At 38.5% G+C, this 21,369-nt stretch overlaps 1 protein-coding gene across 1 annotated transcript in view; it reads left to right on the forward strand.

Moving 5' to 3' along the window:
• The first annotated feature begins 355 nt into the window (after nucleotides 1–355).
• PDE4B (phosphodiesterase 4B) overlaps nucleotides 356–21,369 on the forward strand; it is a 438,005-nt gene continuing 416,991 nt past the window's right edge. Inside the window, exons 1-2 of the mRNA XM_019804216.2 lie at nucleotides 356–412; nucleotides 8,088–8,326. Of these exons, the coding sequence (XP_019659775.1) occupies nucleotides 371–412; nucleotides 8,088–8,326 (281 nt within the window). The 5' untranslated portion in view covers nucleotides 356–370. The remainder of the gene's footprint in view (nucleotides 413–8,087; nucleotides 8,327–21,369) is intronic.

The raw sequence follows: 21,369 nt of genomic DNA on the forward strand, positions 1-21,369 counted from the left end.
AAATATGTTTTATTTCTATATTCTTAATGATCATGGATTATTTGGGAGCCTAAGTGTACCCTCTATTCTTTTCTCTCCTGAGTAGCTTTGCACTGATTTCTTGGATTTTTGTGTTTTGTGACCCTCTTTTCTTACATATCAGATTGAATTGTCTTGGGAAATTGTGATATTTACTTGTACATGTACATTGCATATATTCAAATGTTAGTTTGGAGAATACAAAGAAGCCATATATTTGTATTCAGCTAAGGATACTGAGCTCTTTTTTGTGTATGTGTCTCTTTTTTTTCCCCCTGTAGGTCTTAAAAATTGTCAGCAAAACTGTGCTGAACAACAGACATCCTAAGAGGGGTTATTTTTCACCTCTATAATGAAGAAAAGCAGAAGTGTTATGGCAGTGGCGGCTGATGACGTAAGTTCCAAAAGTCAGAGTTGCTCGATCCTCCCCACTTTTTGTCTGCTCAATGAAGAAGCTGCTCCCTGATTTTACCCAAAGGGCGGGCAAGGTTGTTGAACACCACTACTTGGTCACTAGTTGTTTCTGTGACCCAGGCGTCGCCGGGACCTGGACCCAGATTTCTTTCTTTCTTTTTTTTTTTTTTTTAAAGATTTTATTTATTTACTTGACAGAGATAGAGACAGCTAGTGAGAGAGGGAACACAAGCAGGGAGAGTGGGAGAGGAAGAAGCAGGCTTACATACAGGAGCCTGATGTGGGGCTCGATCCCATAACGCCGGGATCATGCCCTGAGCTGAAGGCAGACGCTTAACCGCGGTGCCACCCAGGCGCCCCTGGACCCATATTTCTGCAAAGTAGACAGCAGGAGCCCTGCCCTCTCTGCAGCTTGGAGATGGGTGCAGCTTGAGGTTTATGGTCTCATGCACAAAACCCCCAGTCTCTGAAGGATGCCCACCGTCTAGCTCTTAGAAACTCCGCTTCCTACGCTGCCTGCCTTATCAGTTCCCTGATGACTTTCTTCCCTGTCATTACCCAGGTACAGCTAATCCTTGAGGGTCACCTCCTATGGCAGGGTGTTTGACAACTGCTTGTAAGAAGCTTGTGATGTACACGTCCTGTAGGTCTTGGCTACTCAAGTGTGACCCTCAAGGCAGCAGCATTAACGTTGCCTAGGTGTTTATTAGAAATGCAGAATCTTAAGCTACATCTTAAACCAGCAAATCAGACCGTAATTTAACAAGATCCCAGGGTGGCTAGATATATGCATTCTTTTAGAAAACTTGCGCCAGGTCATCTGAAGAAGTCTGTAAACTCACCATCTCATAACTTTGCATCTTGTGCAGCTGAGATTAATTATCGCCTTTGTTTTCAATTGACCAGTCCCCTATTAGTGTGTCTTTAATTGTTCAGTTTTTACTCCGTTTCTGTTTGTAATTGAGCTAAAAATCATAGGCCACCAATCTGATGTGCAGAAGGAAGGGGGGGAGGAAAGAGAAGTAATTTTCCTTGCTTTCTGTAATAACTCATCTTGTTGTTAAGCTCCTGGTTCAACAGATGGGGAGGAGCTGGGAGGAACCTGAACTTGCCAATTAATGTAAAATTCTGTCTTTTGGGTAAATACTCTGTCTAAGGATTTCTCCCAGTTCTTACTCCTTCCCTTTAGACACATGGCATTGGGCAAAGGGACTTAACATTAATTAACATTGTAGTAATAGATGTGCGATATTGTCCTTATCTTGTATTGTCCCCTTTCCACTAGCATCTACTGTTGTTCGGTGGAGGAACAGCTCGTTTCCCCAGGTCTTCGGTTGCCAAGTCTCTGTCCTTGGTCCAGTGCTGCTTAGGCATGTCACAGTACCAGGTGATGATTGCTGTCACTGAGAGCAGTGCACCTTCTTAGTGTGCTGTGATTTTGACCTTCTCCCTCACTGCCTGGACTCTTCACCTAACCTCTCAGTGGGGGACTCTGGTTGCTTAAAAGCTTTGCTTTCTGTCTAGCCCTTACCTTTGGTCTGCTCACTGCGTGGATTTCTGGTCCCTTTGCCTCATGCTGAAGCAAATCTCTTAGCAGGCAAGCTGAGGCTAATTCTCAGCTTCTTTCTGTGTCCCTACAGGTGCTCGTGGGAACTTCTTGGAGCCACAAGTCCAGAGGGAGACTTAGCTATGCTATGAGGCTCTTGACCTCCAAAACAAATCTCTTTGCCTTTGCCATTTCTACTCTTGATTAGTGTTCTAATCTCATCACCTGTGACAAAATTTCCTTTCTTTATTTCCCCCTTCTCTGTTCCCTGACCACGAGGAAACTTCCCTTAACTCATATTCTGAGTTCTCAGTACTCATGGTAAAAAGTGATGTTCATATTTTCATGCTCTGCTCTGGACATCTAAAGGGAAACTTCTGGAATTTAGAAATTATTTTTCTTAAAAAAAAAAAAGCTTGAGATTGTCTCTTAAATACTATCTGTATAGTGTATGCTACAAGATTCTATTTTTTTGGAAGAATAAGCAATGCCTTCTAGCTATAGAAGATGGACAGCCATTCTTTCTTTTTCATTGCATCCTTACCATAATAATCCCCATCCTCCCTTGAGACAGTTGGTTGCCAGTCAAGGGACAAAAGATAGGAATTGTTGCATTCAAGAAAGAATGTGCAAAAAAAGAAAAGCACATTCAGAGAATATTAAACCTACCAGAGTGGATAATTTTTTTTTAAGATTTTTTTTTATTCATTTGACAGAGATAGAGACAGCCAGCGAGAGAGGGAACACAGGCAGGGGGAGTGGGAGAGGGAGAAGCAGGCTCCCACAGAGGAGCCTGATGCGGGGCTCGATCCCAGAACGCCGGGATCACGCCCTGAGCGGAAGGCAGATGCTTAACAGCTGAGCCACCCAGGCGCCCCACTGAGCCACCCAGGCGCCCCCAGAGTGGATAATTGTTACCTAGATTTGCACTGTCCAGCCTGGTAGCCACTAGCCTCACCTGACTCTTAAGCACCCATCTGAATGGAGATATGCTCTAAGTGTAAAAATAGATCTTGGATTGTGAATATATAACAGTACAAATAGAAAAGAATGTAAAGTATATCATTAATAACTTTTTATATAGATTGCATTTTGTAATGACAATATTTTGGATATGCTAGTTTAAGTAAAATATACTATTAAAAGTAATTTTACCTGTACCTTAAAATAATGTAACATGTCAACTATACTCACATTTTTAAAAAAAAATTCACCTGTTTCTTTTTTACTTTTTTAATGTGGCTACTAGAAAATTTAAAATTTCATTCAGGACACTTGGCTCCCACTTGTGGCTTGCACTTTCTTTCTTTCTTTTTTTTTTTTTTTCTAGATTTTATTTATTTATTCGACAGAGATAGACAGCCAGCGAGAGAGGGAACACAAGCAGGGGGAGTGGGAGAGGAAGAAGCAGGCTCACAGCAGAAGAGCCTGATGTGGGGCTCGAACCCATAACGCCGGGATCACGCCCTGAGCCGAAGGCAGATGCTTAACCGCTGTGCCACCCAGGCGCCCCTGCACTTTATTTCTAGTGGAGAGTGATGACCTAGAACTGTTCCTAATGCCCCTCAACTCTTCTAGTGCAGCGCAGAAGCTCATAGTTATCGTTACACACAGTATCCCCTCCCTCACCACAAGAGCAACTGAGCAGTTTTACGTTTTATATACTGCATTCTTGAAGTCTTCACCCTTAAGTCAGGAAGATTTTATCATATTTCCATTTATTTTAATTCAGGAAACATTTAGTGATTTAAATATTCACTGAATATTAATTTAGCATGTGTTATCTTCCAAGCACTGGTTAGGTTCTAGAGATTGAATAGAGCGTGTTCATATCCCTTTGAAGCTTATATTCCAGAGAGGAGGGGAAAAAAATCAATAGATAGATTATAAAGAAATCCCAGGTATGATAAGGGCTGTACAGAAAAATGAAGTTGGTCAGCGGGTAAAGAATGCTTGGATGGTGAGAATAGAATGTTTATGGAGGGATACTGTGAGGAGATGTCATACAGACCTAGAGGACATATGGGCAGTGAAGGAGTGAGCCCTCTGAAGAGGGAAGAGCATTTCTTTTCTTTTGATTTGCCTTGCCTTGCTTTTCTTTTTTCTTTTCTTTTTTTTCTTTTCTTTTCTTTTTTCTTTTATTTTCTTTTCCTTTTTTCTTTTCTTTTCTTTCTTTTTTTTCTTTCTTTCTTTCTTTCTTTCTTTCTTTCTTTCTTTCTTTCTTTCTTTCTTTCTTTCAGAAAAGAACATTTCTGGTAAAGGGAGCAACATATGCAAAGGCTTTTACCACATGTAAGACACTATGTTTAGCTCTGTCAGAATAAGCAAATGGATGACTGTGACTACTGTGTTTGCATACAGTTATTTGCAGTACACAAATACATTTAATAGAAGACAAAATATGGTGAATGACTTAGGAACAGTATGCATTAAGTACTTTGCATTTGGCAAGTAGGTCCCAGAAGTGAGGGGCAAATTCAGTGCTATTCAGGTATTGAACACAAGCAATTAATTATGACTATAGGGATTACAGAATAACTTAAAGAGATGGGACTTGCTGATTTGGGGAGGAGTTGAAAAGGGGAAAATGGCTAGAGAGAGTAGGAAAGAAAAACCAGGAAATATGTGTGTGGGTGATACACACACACACAGACATATACACACAGAAAGAGAGAGGGGCTGATTTTATATATAAAATGTATTATTTACCTCTGGGCAACTACTCATAATTGATGGTGATTGCCTATGATAAAACTACGTTTTTCAAAGACAACGTCACTTTTGTTATTGTCTCATGGAGCATCCTGATATTTAGTCTTCATAGAGTCCCTAAGTGTCACTTGATGCTTCCCATAATTTCCATTTCCAGTTTCATAAGGTTTGAAAAGCTCTGGCCTACGGTCCAGATTGAATTATACCCAAGCACACTAGAAGTCCTTGGAAATACCCAATCCCATTTCCTCACCAGGAGTTTAATCAATATTCAGAAGTTGGAGCAATCTCCAAAAATGACTGGGATAGACTTAACAAAGACAAAATAAAGCAACAGCAGCAGCAACAGAGTCCTAACTACTTAGGCACTGATATGCCTCAGCTGGTCCTAACTGGGTCAGTTTTGATAGGGGGCTAGGACTGAGTCCCTTTTTCCCTTCAGACTTTTCCCAGGTAGATGCAGGGTTTCACACTAGCTTCTCCTTTGTGATAACCTTTTGGAATTATATTGGCAAAAACATCAATTTTTAAACAAACAGTTATCCTGGAGCATGAGGATAATACCAAACTGGGTTACATCTCTTGGGGTTATAGAGATAGAGGGTGAATTTGGGGCAGGATGACACATTTTAAAATTTGTGATTTCCAGAAGTAACATTCAAATTAATGTTCCTTTTCCCCAAATCTTTGATCTGGTGAGTGGTATGGTCAGCCAGAATCATGCTAGTTAAAATAGGAATATAAGTCTAAGATCTCAAATTTAGTAATTGAGAATTGACTGAATTACGTTATTCCCTTGAGGATGTTAGCGATTTTGGGGGAGCACTATATAGATTATGAGTATGAATGGGAGAGTTTGAGGTAATTATGAAAACTCTACAAGGGTTAATGAGTGTTTATAAAACAATATTAATGTTCCCAGTGTTAAACTTAATTTCTAAAAAGCCACTCCATTATGTTCTTTTGTGGCAATGCATTTTCACAGGGTCTTTTAAAACAAGTTCTTTTAATTCAAAGAATGACTTCAAATTTGTAAATTCAAGCCTCTTGGCAAGTCAGTGTGGGAGATATTTTGTGGTAAATGTGACTTTGTTACTTTTCAAATAGCAAATACCAAATAAGCACCCATTTACTTCATTTACTACAACTAAACCTAGTTGATAATACTTCCTTTTTCTAAAGAGAAAAATATCCAGAAACTTTATTAACGAAACTATAGTGGTTGGCAGTTTAACTAAATGATATCCTTATTTCTTTTCTCTGGTACAAAGTCTCTTGCATAGCAGGTGAAATAAACACTCATGACTTGCTTTCCACATTATCGGTACTTTCTTTACATGAGTATTTGGAACTAGTCTTACTTATAGTCATAAGTTCTGGCTTTGAGTTTGTTTTTGAATCTCTTCAGGAAGACTTTGTGTATTCTGTTTCATTAACTTGTCTTTATGTCTTTTGAGAAAAAACTTAAATACACCAAGCTTTCTCCTCAGTTTCTTATTTGTAAAACACACACACACACACACACACACACACACACACACACACACCTGACTACACTAAGTGCTAGGCCTACAATGGATTTAAAATAATAACCAGGGGCGCCTGGGTGGCACAGCGGTTAAGCGTCTGCCTTTGGCTCAGGGCGTGATCCTGGCGTTCTGGGATCGAGCCCCACATCAGGCTCCTCTGCTATGAGCCTGCTTCTTCCTCTCCTGCTCCCCCTGCTTGTGTTCCCTCTCTCACTGGCTGTCTCTATCTCTGTCAAGTAAATAAAATAAAATCTTAAAAAAAAAAAATAACCAGTTAGTAAATAGGGAAACGCTGGACACATTACAGAATATTTTAAACTCTGGAAAATTACAGATTGTTTTGTCTTCTTGTTATTGAATTGTGGTCCTACTAAATTTCAAATAGATGGTATTCTTGTCAACAAGCACAAGAAAATGTGATGATATCCCATTTCAGGTAGAAAAAGTGGGTCCCCTGAAAATTGTCAGGTGTGTTCATGCCCAAATTTCCTTCATCAAAATGTGGTCTTGTGTGGCTCAGGTAAACATAAATCACTAGAATATAGGTTTCTGTGAGCACAGATACTGTGCTTCCCTTTACTGTTGTATCCTTCTTCAGTAGCACAGTGAGAAACTATAATAAGGTCTTTTAAAACAAGTTCTTTTAATTCAAAGAATTATAAAACTATATATAAGGATATATAAAACTGTCTAACTAGTCTATCTAGCTAGACTCTGAAACTTGAGTTAATTGTTCTTGTATGAACTAGGATAGGGATGGGTGGAGTGGGTGATAGAGAACTTTTGTTTGTTTAAACCTTCAGAGGTCTATTCCCAGCTTCTCCTAAGTCTTTTCTGAAAGACTAGCAGGAAGGACATGTCTTTTTAGGGTCACAGAATGAATTTCAGGTGAGACACCTTGGCCCAGTGATAAGACTTCCATTCCTGTTAAGAGTAGAGAGTGACAGTTACATCTTTTGAACTCCACGTTGCTCTCCATGGGTATTTGCTGTGCTATGACATTTTCTGTCTTTGAGCCTGTATGGATGGCACATAGGCAGTGGCTCATTTGGGGCTCTCACTCCCAGCAGTACCAGGATCCACAGTCACTAAGAGATCTAGGAAAAATGAATAACCCTTATCAGTGTTATAGTACAATGTCTTTATCTTCTCACAAGTATTTCATTCATGTCAGCATTAGGGGATGTACTGAACTCATGCAGTTCGGTTCAGGGCTGGATAAAGTGTGCTCTTCTTTTTCTGAGCTCTTACATAATTTTACCAAAAAAAAAAAAAAAAGAAAGAAAGAAAAAGAAAAGAAAGAAAAAGAAATTTCAACTCTGAGAAGATCTTTTATGGGAACAGGGATAGTCAGTTATCCATAATTATCAACATCTTTCTGTCCTAAGAGAAAATATTTTTACTTTAAAACACTAAACAAGAAAGTGTATGCCTTAGTTAATATAGTTTCCCCACATGTTGCAGAATGATAACATTGATTTCTAAAATACATGTTCAATTATAAGCTTTCATTTTAGCAAGTTAAATAAAAAACAAACAGAAAGAAAGGAAAAAAAGAAAAAAAATTTAAGGAATAGAAAGAAGATAGAAAGCCCTCTAATCCATATAGTATAACTGGTAACCTATAATGGGGACCCTAAAAATCACCAAGACTTCCAAAAGTTGAGAATTAACCACTTCGCCCACTTCTTGTTTTCTCCCAAGGTTTTGACATCAATATTAGATTCTGATTCTGAGATCATGAATCAGGACTTTATGAGTGGATGACTTGATCATTTGGATTCTTATTTCACTCTACTGTACATCATTTTAAACATTTGAATCTCATTCTCTTTTTCTTCTTTTTTCTTTCCCTGTGATTCCTCCAGAATGTTAAAGATTATTTGGAATGTAGCTTGAGTAAATCCTACAGTTCCTCTAGTAACACACTTGGGATTGACCTCTGGAGAGGGAGAAGGTGCTGCTCAGGAAACTTACAGTTACCACCACTGTCCCAAAGACAGAGTGAGAGAGCAAGGACTCCTGAGGGAGATGGCATTTCCAGACCAACCACACTGCCTTTGACAACACTTCCCAGCATCGCTATTACAACTGTAAGCCAGGAGTGGTGAGTAGTTTTACAATTAAATTTCAAGTCTAAGTTTTACTTTCTGATTATTCCAGCATAATTTCCTGTTACTAAAATGTTTGTTATTTGTGGCACATAACTAAGGCTATTGACATTTTGAGAATTTGTTTTCCTTTGGGTAGCAAGAGGAGGCCTTTTACACAGTGGAGATATTTTCAGCCTGTTGATTGGAAGGAGCCTATTGAAGGAGGAATGAGATACATTTTTATTAATGTCAAGGGAAAACAAAATCACTGCCAATAACCTGATGTTTCCATTTAGAAAAGCACAATCCTATGAGAGTACCTAAAGGAATTATATATGTATATATGATAGGAGATCTTCTTATTGCTCTGCTCTACATATAATTATTCCTAGCTTCTTCTTATTACAATACCACTTTACTAATCTCAGTTTGTGATTATGTATGAAATAAAATAAACACTTCATTATAAATCAAAAGAGGAATGAAAATTATACCGGGACAGATGTTTGGACTGTTTTGCAGAGTCTATACTTGTAAAAAGAGGCTACTTTAATCTACAATTGAGAAGTTAATCAAGTACATATAATCTTATGACTGTGGTTAAAATTGTGCCATGAATTGCTTCAAATGTGTGTTTTATCGTATATTTAATAATCAGCATTTTCTTTTTTTCTCTATGTAATTTTCAAATATTTTCCACGAATGGCCTGCTGACATAACATGGAGTTTTATCATTCAAATGAAAAAATATTTTCTCTATATTTTATGTAATTTTAAATTGTAAAAATGTGGTGCACTTTTTGTTTAAATCATTTGTTAAGGAGAAGGACTAAAAGTTTTCAGTCATTAAAATCTGATTTTTATGGTGTGCCGTATACCCTTGCTCCATGCTGAGCTCTGCAGTGCTGATGAGTAACCCAACAGATACCCATTGAATAATGCAGGGCATTTTTTAGTTGGCGGTTATCAAATACATTGAGAATTAGATCACTGAGACTCCAGCTATTCTAGTTATTGGCATGAAATGGTTCATCAGACAGTCTGGATGTGATAGAGAAGCGTGGTAACACATTGTAGAGAGAATGGGTTAAAAACTTGAGAAGCACTGACTTACCATCTTCTGTTGAGCTGAATTAACATCAGAATAGTCATAGCCAATCACGGAGAACTAAAATGGGCATATCACTCCCAGATCGCTTACTCAATTGCATAGCTTCTGTAATTAGTCTTGGTTATGCTTCTGCAAAATTGCAGATTTGGAGTTGTAAAGAATTCCACAGATTGATTTTTCAGCAAGTTGGCACTGGTATAGTTGTACCAGTTGTTACAATATTGAAATGCTTTCATACCAGTTGGTGAATGTATGCTTTCCTGAGTTCTCTGATTGCCCCTTGTACCATCCCAGACTCTTTTCCAGAAGTAAATTGCTCACAATCCAGCAACTAAAGAGGTGATGACTGGCACAGCGGGGGTCTGGTTTTGGCAGGTGTTGATGAGATACTTTTTAGAATAATAATCTGGATAAAATGTACCTTGCAAATTTTGAGTTTAACTCAAGGACACCTTGAGAGTTGTGGAATTGTCCTTCCCATAGAAGTATCAAATCCCGACTGACATTTGGGACATGCTTGTCTATCTCTCTCAGTTGAGGGTATTAATCTATACAGAGACAGTAATAATACTCTCCTCATAGGCTGTTGTGAGGGTTAAATATGGTAATCTCTGTAAGGTACCTATCTTAGTAAAAAGCACATGTTAGGTTATCAACAACGTTAGTTTCTCTCCTCCTATACGTTATCCGGTAAAGCCTTTTGAAAGCTAGAAACCATGTCTTAAGTATCAATGGCTTCATGCTGGGTGTCCATAGTTCAGAATGAAATGGAGCATTTAGCCATTATCCAGAGAATTTATGTTGTGCGATTGGTAATACTACATATTAGTAATTCATTAATAACATGTCTTTCATTTCAATTACCTGGATACTTTTTAGTATATGAAAGAGTATCAGTCATTGACTCTAAATTTATTTTTAAAAATAGGTAAATAAAAGCATTTCTATATATTCCTTAAAAATGCTGTCACCGGAGTACTGATAGTTGCAGACTGATAGAATCATTGGCTGGAGAATCTGATTGAAAGACATTTGATTAGAAGTGAGGAAGTAGCGCTCCAACTATCATTATTGCCCTTAACTTGATGCAAGCTCACAGATATAAGGGATACAGCCTATGACCATATGTGAGAAAGAATTATACTGACCACTTAGAGTACTGAGAATATGGAATCAACCTCCATGTCTAAACCGGGGGTGAGCAAACTTTCTGTGAAAGGCCAGAGAGTAAATATGTTTGGCTTTGTGGGCTTTGCAGTCTCTGTCCTGACTATTCAACCCTTCTGTGGTAATGTGAAAGTCACTGTAGATAATGCATAATAAATAAATGTAGCTGTGTCCCAGTAACACTTTATTTACACATATACATAGTAGGCTAGATTTCACCTACTAGTCAGTTTGTTGACTCCTCATCTAGACTGAAAAAGATCTCTAGGACATGACTCCTGCTCTGATGATTGCTTTGACAGTTACCACTGGGTGAAACTGATCTTGAGTTCCTGGTTGGTATGGTAATTGTGCCATATGTATAGGGCTGTGTGCTAGAGATCAGATTTTTAAAGCTAGTGAAGGACTTTGAGTGAGTGCAAATGAAAGGTGGTGCCCAGTATATATGAGGTTAAATAGAAAACCACTAATATAAATTTGGCCCTTGTTTGGGGAGAGCACATTGATGATAGGAGCTGGCCATCATGGCAGGCAAAAGGCCTGGAATATAAGAAGGGTGGTTTAATTTACCACAGAGAAAGAATGAATTAGAAAAGAGTTTTATGTCTAGCTGGGTAGACATCCTTCCTTTTACCTTTTGGATAAGTCATCATCCCACAGAAACCCAAATGGATAAACAGTGGAGAGATAGTACCTACTTTTCAAGTTGAGATGAAAATTAAAGAAGATGTGTATGATGCATAGAACATAGTAACCAGCACTTAGTGGTTGTTTTGATGTTGTTGCCATCATTATTGTTGATGTTATAGTTATATATAGACTGAGTAGCCAGAATTATGCATTTTCTATTGTTGGGGATTCTGGGGGAGCTTCACCACCTGAGCTATTGGAACCAACTTGGAAATATGATAAAAAAGAAGTCAGATATGAAAATAAGATGTTATGTCTATTACTGATAAAGTTGATATTGGAATATATATCTGTGTCTGTGGGCAAGTGGGCTTCTTACACCGAACACCAGAATTACACAGACTTACCACCCAGTAACAGGAGATGCTGACCTGGGCAGCCTCCCCTTTAGAGGGAGAACCTAGCCCTGTAAAATGTGTAGCAGGGAGGAGCTGTAGAAATCCTGCTCATCTGAGGAAGTAGGGGGGAAGGACTGAGTTGGGCATGCCCACCTTCTCCTTCTGGATACACCAACACAGATTAAATTATACCTTCTCCTTGAGGAAGACTGAGTAAGGAGCTAGAAGGAGGCTGGGGCTGTTAAACTGGTGGCATTCCTGACACTTGGGAGGCGCATCAAAGAATGGGAAAAACATATTCTTCTCTACCATTCCCCCAATTGTTTTCTAAGTCTGGGGTCCCACCAGGGATGTGGCTGTTCTTTAGCAGGACAGAGCAGGAGTGTATCATCAGGACAGCGTGACTGCCATCTTTGTGAGCTTGTTTCTCCATTATTAGTCACTGCTTGAGTATGTAAAGATAATAAATCTGAAACCAAAGTTTCTTGCCCACGTAAATTAAAGGTCAAGGAAGTTAAGGCCTCAAATTTATTCACCTCGTCTTAATTTTCTAATTTTATTAGAGGGTTCTTGCAGCCTTTTGTAGGGTGAGAGCTTCCTAACCAGCATCAGCCTAAGTCATCTTCCACTGTAAAGGCTGTAGTTTTCTTTGGTTCCCATATAAGATGAATTAGTCCAGCACCACATCTCTGGTGTCTTCACGTTTTAAATAGCTAAAGGAGTTTATTGATGACCACATTTATCAAAGTGGTGTCACTTTCCAGATTTAGGAAATAAGCCAATACTCAGCCTTGAAAGTTGGCAGTTAACTTTATAATTTTAATCTTCCTCCATGGGGATCTTAGAATACTTGACCTCCTTCAAGCCAGTGCCTCCCTGTTGACAGTTTGTTTTTTTCTATTTTAATTATTTTAATTATTTAATTATTTCTCTCTCTCTCTCTCTCTCTTTTTTTACCCCATAGTACACTAACATTATTTTTGCATTTAGTCTTTGACTTAGATTTAGATGTTTACCAATAGCTTTGTTTTTAGTTCCTTTTTGTATCTCAGACCCCCTGGGATCATTTGCTTTTTTGCTTGAGGAAATCCTCTGGAATTTATGTTAATTTTTTTATTTAGCTGAAAATGTTTTTATTTTGCTTCCATTCTTGAAAGCATTATTTTTTTCATTATGTTTACTTTGTAACTATTTTCCCTTGTCTTTTGGCTTCCATTGCTATTGTTGGGAAATTGGCTGTAAATCTAATTGTTTTTCACTGTAAGTAATCTGCCCTTTTTTGTTTGATTCTGAATTTCTGAAGTCCAACTTTGATGTGTCTGTGGGTGGGTTTTCTTTTATTTATCCTATATGGAATTTACTGGACTTCTTGAATATGTAAATTGGTGTTTTTCTCATGATATCTGGAATATACTTTTTCATTTTCTCTTCAGATATTTCCTGTGCCAACCTCTCTCTCCTCTGCTTTTGGACTTCTCATTAAATCTACTTCAGACCTACTTCTTTATTTTCCGTTTTTGACAGTCTCTTCCATTAAAAAAAAAAATCATTTTGTCTTTTTGGGCTATATTTTTATAATTGCTTTGATCTGCCTTCCAGTTTGCTAATTCTCTCTTCAACTATGTCTAATTTTCTGTTAAACCTGTTATATTTTTTTCAATTTTGGTTATTATATTTTTTATTTTTAGAATTTGTATTTATTCACTTTTAAAATATGTTAGATAATTTTATGTAGTTTTCTATTCTGTATGTATTAATTACCTATTGCTGCTTAATCAGTAACGTCCCATACTTAGTAGATTAAAGTAACATTTATTATCTCACATTTTCTGTGGAGCAGGAATCCATTTGTGGATTAGCTGGGTGCCTCTGACTCAGCCTCTCCCAAGGCTGGAATTGAGTTATTGGCCAGTGCTGCAGTCATTTCAAGGCTTGACTGGGTGGGTGGGGTCTGCTTCCATGCTCACTTGGTTATTGATAGGTTCAGGTCCTTATTGCCTATTGACTGGAATTATCAGTTTCTTGCCATGTGCACCTCTCCATAGGGTTGCTTATAACAATTTGCTTTTCCAGAGCAAGGACTTTTAGAGAGAGTGACAGACCAATAGAGGGTGAGCAAGATAGAAGTCAAAATCATTTTACAGCTTAATCTCTTAAATTACATACCATCACTTTTATGTATTATATTCATTAGGTCTAGCCCATGCACAAGGGAAGGGATTGTACAAGGGCATGAACACAAGGAAGTGGGCATCATTGGGGATCAATTTAAAGGCTGCCAACCACATTGCAGATATTTTCAAACTTTTAAAAATTTCTTTAAATATAATAATAATTATTTTGCCCCTTTGCTCATTTAGATATCTGAAGTTTCTATAGGTTTGTTTTCTATTATCGGTGTTTTCTGATGGTTCTTTTTCATACTTAAAAAAAACCCTTTTTATTAAAGTATAACCTTCATACAGAAATGATACATATAAGAGTGCACCTTGGTAAAACTCAGCATAACCACATAATTAGCACCCAAATCAAGAAACTGAACTTTACTAGCACCGCAGAAGCCGGCTTCTTTCTAGTCACTAATTTCTCCTTACTTCTAACAACACTTATTAGTAATGTTTTGTTCTTTTTATAAATGACAGAGCACACATGGGTCTGACTTCTTTCCCTCAGTGTTAGGCTTACAAAATGTGCTTAATTTTTTTCTTTATTGTGTGTTGCTTGTTGTCACTGAAACATTATTTGTACACAAGTTTAAAGCAGAAGAAGAAGATGTGCTTAACTATGCAGAATTTGTGTTTGAGTCTACCAGGTCTGTAGAGTCACTGGGACATTTCTAGAGTGATTTGAGTTTTTTTTTTTCCTTTCAACCATCCAGACTGATGGTCATAACCTATTAAGAACATTCCCCCTCTGCTTTACTTTTTGTTTTTTGTTTTGTTTTGTTTTTTCTATTTTACATTGACTGAGCAAATACTCCTATGAAGTCCCAATCCTATGAAGTCCCCAAATTTAATTGGGGAGGACTCTCCTTTTAGAGTTGCCACCATGGGCATGTCTGAGCTTCAGTTGCAGTTCCTCTTGACCCTCAAGAGTCACATTTGCTCTCTGTGGCAAATGTCCTTAGGGCAAAAGCAGCATTGGTGTTTATCATGTAACTCTGGTGAGACGCTTTCCTTTAGATTTTGGCTTGCTATTTCCTTACTATCTGGTCACTTTGATGATATGAAGGAGGTAAAGAGATACTTATCCTTCTTTTTAAAGCAAAGGGTTAGTTGAAATAATCTAGTTCACTATTATCAGAAACCTTTCATAGTTACATGCTATGGATTTCTTAGACTCCTTCATCCCACATTTGTTTCATCTGTGAGATTTCCTTCCGTGCATTCTTGAATGCAAGCTTTTTTCATATTTCTGAAGGTTGTGCTCCAAGGGGGCTAATAAGGCCCCATTTCTTTGATTTAGGCTCCTGAAGACAGTTTTTCCTCAGATACTGAGATTCTCCAGAGAAGCACAAGCAATGAGATATCCAAAGATATATCTTTATCTCTATCTATTTGGAAGAAATTTATTATAGGAATTGGCTCATGCACTAATGGAGACCAAAAAGTCCCATGATGTGTCATCTGCAAGCTGGAGACCTAGGAAAGCCAGTAGTGTAATTCAGTCCAAGTCCAAAGATCTGAGGAAAGGAGAGCTGATGTTGTAAGTTCTAGTACAAGTCTAAAAGCTCAAGAATGGGGGGAGGGGTGTGATGGTGTAAGTCCTAGTTGCAGTCTAAAGGCCTAAGAACCAAGAGCACTGATGTCCAAGGGCAGGAGGAAATGGATGTCCCAAGCAAAGAACAAATTTTCACTTCATTCACCTTTTTGTTCTATTCAGTCCCTCAAATGAATGGACAGTGCCCACTTGCATTGGTGAGAGTGACCTTCTTTACTTGGTCTACCAATTCAAATGGTAATCATTTCCAGAAACACTCTCACAGACACACCCAGAAATATCTTTTACCAGCTTTCTGAGCATCCCTTAGTCCAGTCAAGTGGACAGATAAAATTAACCATTACACCTTAGTATCTGAATATTCTTGACTTTGAGTAATAATGTTTCTTATGTTCTGTAAGAGACATTAATGCTGCTACTGTTTCATGTCCCTTTCATAAAAGACCATCTGAGTTTGTAATAGTCTAATCTGATTCTTATTTTAGTATCTTCTTTCTTTTAGTGCATATATACTGGGATTACTTTTTTAATTTTCTCTTTATTAGTTGATCTCTTTGTTATTTGTATTTAATATACCCCTAAATCATTGAGTTCTGGATTTGATAAAAGCATCCATTGTAGAAGCAAATTTTTAATCTGCCTGCATCTTTCCAGACTGCTTGATTCTATGCATGAGATTTTTTTCCCATCCACGTCTGGAATATATTAGTAAACAAATTGGCTCTTTTATAATATGCCTCATCTTTGCTCTGCTTTTCTTTCAAGTCTTAGTTCCATAACTTTTTTTTTTTTTTGAATGGGTGTTATTATCTCTTACAGCACAAGCAAAATCTGAAGGTCCATCTGCAATTAATTGTATCACCTGAAAACCCACCTAGTAGTTATTTTAGTATTTTTCAAATTTATAGTCTTTGGTGAATCTACATGAATTCAAGATTTCTTTCTACACAGTTTTATTCTTAGCCCTTAATGTAGAATGAATTCAGGAAATTCAATCTAATGCTGCCTACATAGGCTTGGTATCAGCAGTAGAACCTTACAAGTGCTATGTAAACATGAAGAACTCTCCTGCATTGCAAATATTACAAAAATATTGAATGCTAGCAAATGGTATGCAAACACTTTTTTCCCCTTTGGCCAAACCTTTGCCCCAGTTTATACCTGTTTAAAGAACACTTAGAGTCAGGATGAAGTAGAACCAGAGGTTCACATTTTTGCTGCAGGCAAATGCCTAGGTTTTCATGGCCAGCATCTGGCCAAGGCCTTCACAGTCTTCATGCCTTTTACTTGGACTTCAGTTTTCTTAATACTTAGCAAGTGCAGCCCTAACTCTTATGACAAAACAAAACAAAAGAAAACAGCACAACACAACTTTCTTCAGGTCTGTCTAGTTGCTATGTCCTGAATTCTGTTTGAGATGAGAATATAAAAAGGAATAAGGCAGCTTCTAGTTTCAGCACTGCTGTATAAAAAGCTTGGAAGTCATCATTCACATCTTTATAACAAGAAAAACTCTGAACAAACTGAGAATCAACAGTTTTTGTTAGACCCAACAGAGAACTGAGGTCACAAAACCAATCACCACTTCAAAATCTAGAGAGATATAGATGAATCCAGAGAGTCACAGCTGAGATCTGCCTCCTTGGAGCAGAAGCCACTGGAGTCACACTGGTGGGGAAGCTTAAATAGTAGTTACAAGGGAATGCTGAAAGCTAAGTGTGGACTGGCAAGAGAATGTGAAACTCATGGAGGTTGCACCGTTAGGGGGCTTCACCTCCTGTAACCCCAACAATTTCTCATGGGAAAGAGCTAAGAAAGGCCCTTCTTTGGCTCTGGCACAGGGAGAGGAAAAGTAACCATTGTGAAATATGCCTAGAGTGTTCTCCAGAACATCCTACTCTTCAAGGGAAATTACTTTAATGGAGCCACATCCCACATACAGGGAGGACATTTCTCCAACCCCAGGTCCTTTAGCCTGCCTATCTTATGTATGGGGGAAAAGCTAAGAAATTCTTATGACATAGGTCCATTGAAAGAGTGATGTTTAATCAAACAATTATGGTGTGCTTCCTCTCCCCAACCCCTTACCACCATACCAACATTCCTTCAAGATCAAAAGAATGGATTACAGCTTAAAAAGCTGCAAGTAACAGACTTTACCTAAGGAGGAGTTCTTAGGGAAGCTCATAGAAAGTAAGGTAGATGAAAAGAAAGACACTAGAGGAATTGGAAGTCTCTAGCATTTGTATCTTAAGCAAACACTGAACACAGCTCAAACCCTACTCAGATTAAGACCAAACTTTACATTAAAGGCCTGCTTGCTTCAGTTTCTATTCACTGATACATCACGTTGGGCTTTTAATGACAACAACAAAATTACAAGATATGTTAAAAGCTTGAAAAAATACTTTGAAGGGACAGTGCAAGAATCAGAATGAGACCCAGCTATGACAAATATATTGGAATTATCAGAAAGGGGATTTAAAGTGACTGTTGGAGGGGCACCTGGGTAGCTCAGTCAGTTGAGCATCCAACTCTTGATTTTGGCTCAGGTCATGATTTCAGGGTCATGAGATTGAGCCCTGTGTCAGGCTCTGACCTGGGCATGGAACCTGCTTAAGATTCTCTCCCTCTCTCTCTCTGCCCCCCCTTCTCTCTCTCTCTCAAATAAATAAATAAATAAATAAAGTGACTGTTGGATATAATAAGGACTCTAATGGAAAAAGTAAACGACAATCAAGAGGTAAAGAGTGTAAAGCAGAAAAATGGAAACTCTAAGACAAAATAAAAAGGCAATGCTGGAAATAAAAATCTCTAGAGCAGTGCCAGGAATAACCAGCAATCCCTGTACCAAGGGATGAAAGTTTACTCCAGACTTTGCTGTGAAAGAGAGGAGATGGCAAGGGGGTCAACACTGTAGATACAGAAATCCTCAAGAAAAATTAGCAAATAAAATCCAGCAACATATAAAAAGAATTATATATCAAGGCCAACTGGGATTTATTCCAGGTATGCAACTTTGGGGTTGAATGGTGGGAATTGGTGATGAGTTAAATGTGGATTAGGAGCAAGGAGAAGAGGCTATGAACACATAGTGGTTTCTAGCTTGTTCAACTGGATGAATGGTAATGCCATGAACAAGGACAAAATAGTAGGGATGGGGAGGATAAGCTATGAAGTGAAGGATGTGGGTTTAGTTTTGAATGGGGTGAGTTTAGAGTACTCCAGACACATACTAAGTGGACGTTGTCTGGGAACAGTTCAAAATGTGTGTCTGTACTATAGTTTGGAGATCATAAATGTACAAGTGATAATGAAAGGATGGAATGAGTGTGATTGCCCACACNAAGCAAACACTGAACACAGCTCAAACCCTACTCAGATTAAGACCAAACTTTACATTAAAGGCCTGCTTGCTTCAGTTTCTATTCACTGATACATCACGTTGGGCTTTTAATGACAACAACAAAATTACAAGATATGTTAAAAGCTTGAAAAAATACTTTGAAGGGACAGTGCAAGAATCAGAATGAGACCCAGCTATGACAAATATATTGGAATTATCAGAAAGGGGATTTAAAGTGACTGTTGGAGGGGCACCTGGGTAGCTCAGTCAGTTGAGCATCCAACTCTTGATTTTGGCTCAGGTCATGATTTCAGGGTCATGAGATTGAGCCCTGTGTCAGGCTCTGACCTGGGCATGGAACCTGCTTAAGATTCTCTCCCTCTCTCTCTCTGCCCCCCCTTCTCTCTCTCTCTCAAATAAATAAATAAATAAATAAAGTGACTGTTGGATATAATAAGGACTCTAATGGAAAAAGTAAACGACAATCAAGAGGTAAAGAGTGTAAAGCAGAAAAATGGAAACTCTAAGACAAAATAAAAAGGCAATGCTGGAAATAAAAATCTCTAGAGCAGTGCCAGGAATAACCAGCAATCCCTGTACCAAGGGATGAAAGTTTACTCCAGACTTTGCTGTGAAAGAGAGGAGATGGCAAGGGGGTCAACACTGTAGATACAGAAATCCTCAAGAAAAATTAGCAAATAAAATCCAGCAACATATAAAAAGAATTATATATCAAGGCCAACTGGGATTTATTCCAGGTATGCAACTTTGGGGTTGAATGGTGGGAATTGGTGATGAGTTAAATGTGGATTAGGAGCAAGGAGAAGAGGCTATGAACACATAGTGGTTTCTAGCTTGTTCAACTGGATGAATGGTAATGCCATGAACAAGGACAAAATAGTAGGGATGGGGAGGATAAGCTATGAAGTGAAGGATGTGGGTTTAGTTTTGAATGGGGTGAGTTTAGAGTACTCCAGACACATACTAAGTGGACGTTGTCTGGGAACAGTTCAAAATGTGTGTCTGTACTATAGTTTGGAGATCATAAATGTACAAGTGATAATGAAAGGATGGAATGAGTGTGATTGCCCACACCAAGTATGCAGAGATTAATCAACACCAATTCCACCTTGAACTAGGGATATAGCCCCAAGGCATAATATTAACAATGGTATGAAATAAGAGCAAAGGAGGATTCAGGGAGCAGGCAGAAAATGAACAATCAGAGAAATAGTAAGAGAACTAGAATAGAGAATTATTACAAAAGACAGAGAACTTAGGCCATTGGGAAGGTTTGATTATCAAAGACAGAAGTTGAACAGAGTATGAGTAAGATGAGTACTGAGCAAAGGCCATCTGATAGTTCAATTTAGTGGACACCAGTAATGGTAGTGAGAGCAGTGTTAGTAGAGTTCAAGTCAGAATACACTGTATTTAAGGATGAACTGAGAGGCAGGGGGCAGAGAGGAATATACAGCAATGCACTGGTAATGTTGTGGTTCAACTGGGTGAGTACATAGGTTCCTTTGTATAACAAAGGATGTTATATTAAAAGTGATATTAGGGGACAAATTACAACTTTAAAAAAGCACAAGTTAGAGCTGAGGAAGAAAGGATAGCAATAAAATATTACTCTTGAGATTTTCATTAGTGAAAGGAAAGAGTGAGAATGAAAGCTGATTGGGGTAGACTTGATGAAAGAGAAGTGCTACAATGTGGAGACTTACCTATGCTGAACGGAAGGAACCAGTAGATGGGGAGACATCAAAGATAAGAGAGATAGGCAATGGTTGATATAGAATATGCTAGGGGGAGCACGGGGGGTGGGTGGGGGGTGGGGATGAACTTTAGACAAGATTAGAAATCTCTTCTTTTGAGGTGTGTAAATCAAGGTAGAAAAGAATGAATATTTTGGAAGTGAGAAGAAGAGAAGTAGGAGAAAACTCATTTCCAAAGTCACCACCATCATTGGTTGTCAAATATTAGAGTGCATCAGAATTCCCTGTGATGAGGGAACAGAAGGCAAGTTGAGGACAAAGCAGAAACTGACGCCTTGCAACCCCCCACCCCCCACCGTGGGATGTATGTGACATTCCTCAGGCACCCCTGGCTGCCCAAAAGCTAAGGAAAAGAAAAAAAAAATGGTTAATTAACAGAGATCACAGCCCTGCAAGACCTGAGTCTCCCTCAATTTACACATGTCCTAGTGCTTTACAAGGAAGAAGCTTTCTTATCAATAGCCTAACTTCCAGAGACCCATAATTCAGTTTCCTGGAGCCCTACATTACCATCCCCTCCATAAAATTGAGGGAGGCTGAGGCAGAAGGAAATGTAAATAAAATGGAATTTCTTTTAAACCTGAAGCCCATTGACAAGGACTTGTGATCATTCCTTTGGCAGACTCCCAACTGTCCTCATGTTAGTGCTTATTAGAGGGAGGGTCAGCCTTGGCCTGAGAATAGCAAGGCCTCCAATATCCTGTGAGTCTTCTTTAACATATGAAAGTACTTTCTCAACCTGCCTTTTTCCTCACCTCCCCCAACCCCATGGTATATAATCAGCTTCCTCTCACAACCCAGGGCAGCAGCTCTTTCTGCCCACGGCTCCTGTCCTCGTGCTTTAATAAACCACCAATTTTGCACCAAAGACGTCTCAAGAATTCTTTCTTGGTTGTGGGCTCCCGAC

The sequence above is a fragment of the Ailuropoda melanoleuca genome, chromosome 2 (assembly GCF_002007445.2).
Source record: "Ailuropoda melanoleuca isolate Jingjing chromosome 2, ASM200744v2, whole genome shotgun sequence".
Lineage (NCBI taxonomy): Eukaryota > Metazoa > Chordata > Mammalia > Carnivora > Ursidae > Ailuropoda > Ailuropoda melanoleuca.